General features: G+C 35.8%; 1 protein-coding gene across 1 annotated transcript in view; it reads right to left on the reverse strand.

Annotated features, from left to right (window-relative positions):
* Positions 1–8,000, reverse strand: part of LOC106879883 (integrin alpha-8) — a 43,339-nt gene that overhangs the window by 22,009 nt on the left and 13,330 nt on the right. The window contains exons 10-13 of the mRNA XM_014929612.2: positions 6,823–6,839; positions 4,070–4,213; positions 2,522–2,577; positions 769–917 (exon numbers count right to left, since the gene is read on the reverse strand). Of these exons, the coding sequence (XP_014785098.1) occupies positions 769–917; positions 2,522–2,577; positions 4,070–4,213; positions 6,823–6,839 (366 nt within the window). The remainder of the gene's footprint in view (positions 1–768; positions 918–2,521; positions 2,578–4,069; positions 4,214–6,822; positions 6,840–8,000) is intronic.

The raw sequence follows: 8,000 nt of genomic DNA on the forward strand, positions 1-8,000 counted from the left end.
GTGGATGTTACTGTTGCTTTAGCCCCAGGAGGACATCTCCTCCAGCTGGCTTATCGACACACTACTGTGTCCTGTTTGTTTTGCCAAGGGAAGTTATCCCTCTCATCGTGATCTGTAGCACGAACGGACCCGGGTTTCAGGGTTATTTCCCTTCGTCAGCGTCCGATAGCTACCGACCTTCGATGAGAGATATAAATTCTTGGCAACCTTATGTATATTTTTCCAGTGAAATTCTTCACTGATATCGAAAAAGTGAAAACAAGCAATGTTAATTCTCTAAATGAAGTATTAACAGTAACTGCACGATAAAGTGAAGTGTATTGCCACTTAAGTGTGGCTGACCCTTAGGGGTGGATGTTACTGTTGCTTTAGGTTATGTTTAAAATCAAAATTTAGATAGAAGACTTTAATTTGTCGTATCTAAACCTTGTTTTGGGTATGTTACTGGTGTGCCTTGGGAGCATGTTCACCACATATGGCTACCAAGCATCATCCACGGTACTGCACTTTAGTCACAGGATCTACATAAGGAATTCCTCAGTGCATGTTTAGTATATATTAAATAATTGATGGGGAAGACAAAGTACTGTAAGTTTTATTTAGGCACAGGAGTGGCTGTGTGGTAAGTAGTTTGCTCACCAACCATATGGTTCCGGGTTGTATGTTGTCCATAATTAAAAAAAAAATTCATAGTCAGTGTAAGTAATAGAGTGACCATACTGAATATACTGTGAACCCAGCCATGCAGATCTTAAGTAAATGAAATACCTTGAGATAAGCCTGGTGTCGGACAGATTTGGCTTCACCTTTTACTAAAGTGAATGTTTGAGTCTTTGAGATCTCATTGCCAGCTTCCATGTAAAAAACTCTGTGAGTTTTGTTATTCAAGGCATCTAAGGTCCATTTTACTTCCAAACCTTTGAAAAAAAAATCAAACAAGTAAGGAAAATGTAAATATATATAAATATACATAAATATAAATAAAAATGCAGTTGTTGTTCTTCTCTTTTTTGTTTGTTTATTAGTATTTTACATAATTTTTCTCATCGTTACAGGAATTAAATGTATGGTGAAGGGTATTTTTTTTTAAAGTAATTATTTTTCCAGCTGTCTGCTCTTTTAACTTTTGGCTTGTCATATTCATTCGCTTCTTTCATTTTTCCCCATTTATTTTAATTTTATCCAATCTTATTTGAATTAACTCAAAAAATATTTTTATTGTAGTGTTTTATAGTTGATTTTTTTTATTGTAGCTCTATTCGTCTGCTACAACTGTTGCTTATTGGTTTTTGAAATTTGAAGAAATTTTTATCTTTTTTTCAGGTATAAACCAATGAAAAGCCAATTGGAAAAAAAATGAATGAATTTATCTAACAACCCAGTACAAACTACGTTTCTTCATCTTGATCCCTCAACTATCAATGGAGTCATAGGGGGTGGTGTCATGAAACACTGTACATCAGTCCCCATCTAATGCAGTTGTGTGTTAAAGATTTTGCTAGCCTTTGTTAGATGGGTCTTATTGTATCCTGATATGGTCATCAACAGCAAGACTAAAGACTTCTTTTTCTTCTGTATGAATGTCTTTCTCTTCATAGTTACTGCTCTCCTTGACTGGCTGCCTGCATATTGGCTTGCAGAGGTCATATCTTGCATTTATTCCTTTCATTTTTGGTATGGACTTGTCTACCTTAGGATACTGGATACTTCCAGAAATAACCGACAAGTGTATTGTTAGTTCACAATACTGAGTATGAAATTATCTCATGAGCTATATATACAATAGACTATAATTTCTATCCAGGAAGAGAAACAACATGGCACAAATAGTCATCATGATGAAAACTACTATAATTTCTCAGACACCAGGGAAAACAGGTACCAAATTCCACTGGGGGAAATGGTGAAAGATCTTGCCTACCATTTTTTATGGCATACAGGTTGATGTAGTACATAATGTAAACATTTAATGTGAACACTCAAACATTGTCACAATCTTTATAAGTCCTGCTGTGTTTCACATGGAATTTTTGATCCTCCAAATTCATCTTGGAGAATAATAGGCTGATCTGTTGCCTTTTTGTATGCTGGAAAATACAGTACATTAGATTTAATGAACAGAAACTCTTGGTTCTGTAATTCAAATTGACACTGGCCCAAAACACTTCAGCATTGAACACAACTACAATTACAGCCATTTGTTAATGAATTATAGGAAATCAATGAGTAATAATTAAAACACATCATAATTATGTTATTTACTACATGCATTAAGCATTTAGATCAGTGGTTCTCAATTGAGGTCCATATCACCCTTAGGGTTCCATATAAAAGTTCATTGTTAAAGTTTCAGAGCAAAGGATTTTTATATTTGTATCAAACACAAAGTATTTCAACAATTTTTTTTATCCAATTCCTAATAATATTTAATTATAAAAATATAACAGGATTTTTTTTTTAACATTGGGGGTCCAGTAGAGTAAAATAGGAATCAAAATTTAGAACAAAAATTAAAACTTACGCAGCTTAGGTGGTAAATTTATTCCATCATAACGCAATTCTGTATGTATTTGCATACTAGAAATGAAAGAGGAAAGAATTATATTTAAAATTGTTAAAGACTGGAGAATAAAAAAACTCTTTACATAAAATGTATATTCCATGCAAGGTTTCTATAAAATATCTTTATGTCATTTGCAAACAACTTGCAGATACAAGTGCTAACAGTTGAAAGCATCACATACTGGACACTAGCAGACTTTTGGGGTCATCAGGCTAGAATGTGCACCATTTTGAGACCTTCCTCTTGGTGGAATTATTGCATACTGGACCTTTCACTGAGACGAGGCCCTACTTGATAGATCAGCTGGTTACTAAGCTTCACTCAGTAAAATTCTTGCCATTGCTCATAATCTCACTTTAACCAAATCCAGTAGCTTGCTTCCTCCACTGTAGCTTGGACATTACTCATGGTGGTCTTTATGTTGAGTTAGGCTTTGTGACAGCAACCATTGCCTCATATCACTTCCAAGGAATCCTCTGCATTCAACTTCAATTGGATAATGTTCCACTTTTCAATAAAACCTTTGCTATTGTTTGTGAATGAAACAATCCCTTGGTAGCTCATACCATACTATCACGAATTGGTTTAGGTCCCTATATAGTCATGAAGTAACTCAAACATCTGCTTCACTCTCTGACCTTTGACCCCGCAAATCACCAAGGATGCATCCTGTTCCAGTACTTGGCTGCTAATCATTTTCATGTGAGTGGAGTGAAGCAACATGAAATGAAGTGCCATGCTCAAGGACACAATACACTGCCAAGTCCAAGAATTGAATCTTAGACACATTAATCACTAAGCCACACATACACATACACACACACACACACACCTTCATACAATTTCATATACCCATGTCTATATACATTATATTGTACACACACAAGATTTGATTCTTATCTGTCACAAAATGCTTGAAGCCTTGAAGTGTCATCTCAAAGACCACTGATCGTCATCATCATCATCATTTAATGTCTGTTGTCCATGCTGGCATGGGTTGGATGGTTTGACCAGGGTAGGTAAAGCTGGAAGGTTGCACCAGACTCAGTCTGATTTGGCATGGTTTTCTATGGTTGGATGCCCTTCCTAATGCCAACCACTCTGCGAGTGTAATGGGTGCTTTTATGTGCCACCGGCACAGGTGCCATTTGTGTGACACCGGTATCTGCCATGACTGTGATCTTGATCAGCTTGATGGGTCTTCTTCTCAGGCACGACATAATGCCAAAGGTCTCAGTCATTGCTTCCCAGAGGCCCAACACTAGAAAGGAACTCACCCACTTTTCCTCCGTGAAGCCCAATGCTCGAAAGGAACTTAGCCACTTTGCCTCTGTGTGGCCCAATGCTTGAAAGGATTATAATAAAGATTATTGGGATAATGTAAATTAATAGAGAAAACTATTATCCATCAAAAATGTAGCAGTCATCACTCACACATACACTCACTCTGTCCTTCCATCTACAAAAGGACTTTAATTATAATGTATAAAAGAATTGGCTACATACCAGGTCCTGGGGTTTCTATTCAATAATCGACAGGTTTTCTGTTCCAGATTTATCAATTGAGGATCTAGGTTTAATTCAGTTTGAACAGAAACTACAGGACGTGCTCTTAAAAAAAAAAAAAAAAAGAGTAACATTAGTATTGGTCTGAAAGTTTGGCTCAAGGCCAGCAATTTTGCGGGAGGGGATAAATTGATTACAATGATTCCAGTGCTCAGCTGTTGATAGGCAAAATCGACTCTAGCAGAATTTGAACTCAGAACTTAAAGACAGTACTATAATCAACCTAACTCCCTCCCCGGAACTGCTGGAGTTGATGTACTTGACTTAATCCTCCTGCCAAAATTTTGGGCCTTATGCCTATAGTAGAAAGGATTATTATTATTGTATTCACCAAGTTCAAAAGGATGACTGTGTCTTTCATCCTTTTGGGGGGTCAATAAAATAAGGTATCAGTTGAGCACTTGCCCCCCTCCCTCAAAATTTATAACTCTGAGCTAAAATTTGAAACCATTCTTACTTCCCACATTGTAAAGTGGTGAACTGGTAGACTCATTAGTGTATCAGACAAAATGCATTGTGGCCCCTTAACTAACGAAGTACAGGCGTTGATGTAAATGACTAATCACACACTTCCTAAAAATTGCAGGTTTTGTGCCAATATTTGAAAGAATAGTTAATCTCCACATTGTTCTATCCTGCATTATTCCCTAATGTTTTTATGAACCCTAAGTAGAAGAAAAAGAGAAAACAATACTGCTACAAGTACTATTGTTATCATCCTCATCACTATGGCTACTACTATTGTTATCATCATCATCATCATCACTACAATTACTATTATTGTTGTGGTTGTTATTTTGATGGAAGGGGATCCAGAGATTAATTTCATTGAGAAATTCTGAACCTTTTGGGTTTATAGCCTTTCAAAAAATCTTCCTTAAGTAGATGAGGAAATAAAACCTAAAAGGTCGCATTAATTTGTTAGGGTATTGTAAACGAGTGGGAGGGGCAGCTGAGATGATGGGGGGTGCTTTCAATTGGTTTTATATTTGTTACATCCATCTATCTAGTTGTTTTATTTTGTGTTGTATTCTGTGTAGTAGAGAGAATCATGGAAAGAGTAGAGAGAGAGAGGAGGGAGGGAGAGATAAAAACAGAGACATATGTAGAGGCAACGAATTCCCAAGGGAAACAGTTAAATATAAGCAGAACATAGGAAGGCAATGTGGAGGGGTAGGGTTGAGAAGCAAAACAGTTATACATGGTAGTGGTGAAATAGATTGATGGAAACAATTCTGTTTATTCCAGAAGGGTTTAGGATGAAGCTTGAGAGAATTGTAAATAAAACAGGCTATTATGATAATCACCCTCCACCTCTCCACACACACACATAGAGATAGATGTGAAGATACACACAGTTACATGAACATTAAGCAAAATCCCTCTATTGAAAGAAGGATGAATGTTGTCAGCTGTAGATGTGTTTACAATAAATTCACTAAAATTTGTGAGAATTGAGGACAATCTATGTTGGTAAGATTAGAATTGAAGCAAGCAAAAAAATAAAATTAATTTTTCATGAGATGGTGAAATAAGTTTTGTACAAAGGTTTTCACCAATCAGACATTAAATTGTTTTGTTGTTGTTTAACCCTAGGTCAACCTTGATTGAGTAGAACTAGAATCAAATGCATTCAGATCATGAATATATTTTTCTTCTGGCAATCTGATACAGATTTTATGTTATTCATTGAGTTGTTTCCTTTCTCAGATGGTTCGTTGTTGTTTCGGTGAGATGTGAAGATGCAGGGTTTGACTGAGGCAGATTTGGTTATAAAGCTTACAGGACATGCTCAAAAGAGATGTCACTGATATTAAGATGGTTGGTGATTTTGAGAGAGACTTGTTTCTTAAGATAGTAGGGGTGGGATTCAGAAAGATTTGGTTCTATGATAGTAAGGTGTAAGTAATTCAATGAGTTTTGTCTCTATTTCTGTTATGTCAAATGACTGCATAAAGGCTTCTTCGTTTGTTCACTTTAGTTCTGTTCTATATTTGATGGCTAATTAGTTGGAAGACAAACAACAAACCAAAATGTTAAGGGTTCATATTCTTTCACAACAACTGTATTTTGTCTGTAGTCAACATTGCCTTGTGTGTCTGATGCTCAACACAGGCAGCAAATATGGAAAATCTATGGAATTTAAGGAGAAATGAGTTGAATAGAGCTAGTGGGATTAATCTTACACGCAAGAAAGTCAAAGTAAAAATGGTTTGGACATTAATGACATCAGATGATATATGGAGGAAAGATGATGAGACAGTTAGCATTGGTATGAACATATGATGCAAATGGATGATGCTGGTTGGGTGGTAGAAAAGAAAAGGGTTTTGTGTTGACTGGAGAAGGTAGAAGGTACAAAAAAGATTGAGGAAGACATAGTAAAAAGTGATGAGGTCAGATATGAGAAATTGGGACCTCACAGATGAGATGGGAATTAGAGAAGTGATGACATGAGAAACTACAGATGGCTCTTATCCATATACATATGAAGAATAATTTAAAATGGACTTTAAAATGATGATGGTGGTGGTGGTGGTGGTAGTGGCTGTAATGGCAGTGATGAGGGTGATGAAGAGGATATTGATGGTGGTGGTGGTGGTGGAGGTTGCACAGGTAGTTGGCGGTGGTGGTGGAGACATTGATGACTACAATAATCATGATGATGATGATATCTCAAAGTGTTTAGTTACCCTAGTTTGTAAGAGAACTTCGGATAAAAGCAACAAAAAAAAAAATGGATGAAAAATAAATAAATAAAATCTTGTATATTGCACTTGATTCCCAACATCGTTCTTTCACTTATTTGACCTTTTCAGCAACAAATCAACTAAATTTAACAAAAAGAACTAACAACAAACAACAAGACAAATAGGGACACATCAGAAGAACATACATAATATTTGATGGTGGTACAGAAGACACAGACACATGGACAATGTAAAAAACTGCCTGCTCAATTTTGGCTGGGAATATACAAGAAAAAAACTGTTTTGTCTATTTAAGTATTCAATATTTACTGAAATGTGAAGCTACAGTATAGCAAACATAAAACAAAAATGGTTGTTAATTCATTAAAAAAAAGTAATAACAAAAATGTTATATTTTGGATAGGTCACTTTGCCAATAAAAGTACATGCACTGGTTATATTTATTATTATTATTATTAGTCAATTAATTCTTTCTAATTTTAGCACAAGGCCAGCAATTCTGAGAGGAGGAGAAGTCAATTACATTGACCCTAGGGTTCAACTGGTACTTTATTTTATCAACCCCAAAAGGATTAAAGGCAAAGTTGACTATAGCAGCATTTGAACTCAAACATAAAGAGTTGGAAAAATGCCTCTAAGCATTTTGTCCAATGCAGTAATGATTCTTCTAGCTTGCTGCTATTAGTCAGCTAATTAAGTAATTTACTAATTGATTACATAACTGATTGTTTGATCTGCCAATCACTCGGCTGATTTATTTGAATATTTTCATTATTGTTCATGACATTATCAATGATGGTCCTTCATTCTTCCAGTTCCATCGTGTGCTGCACAGAAACTTAACAGTAAAGCAAATCACAAAAATACTTGGTGCAGCAAACCAAGAAATTTTAATTAACTAATTTATTTTGATAGGAGACTGGCAATTTTGAGGGGAGGGGACTAATAGATTACGTTTTACCTCAGTACTTGTTTCTTTATTTCATTGACCCCCCAAACAGAAAAAGCCAAAGTTGACCATGGCTTGATTTGAGCTCAGAATGTAATAAACCAGAAGAAATGCCACTAAGCAATTTGTTTGACGCACTTCTGATTTTGCCAGCTTGCCTCCTTTGTTTCAAATTTTTGCACAAGGCTAGCAATTTTAGGTGGAAGTGGGG

Source organism: Octopus bimaculoides, chromosome 10 (genome assembly GCF_001194135.2).
Source record: "Octopus bimaculoides isolate UCB-OBI-ISO-001 chromosome 10, ASM119413v2, whole genome shotgun sequence".
Taxonomy (NCBI): domain Eukaryota; kingdom Metazoa; phylum Mollusca; class Cephalopoda; order Octopoda; family Octopodidae; genus Octopus; species Octopus bimaculoides.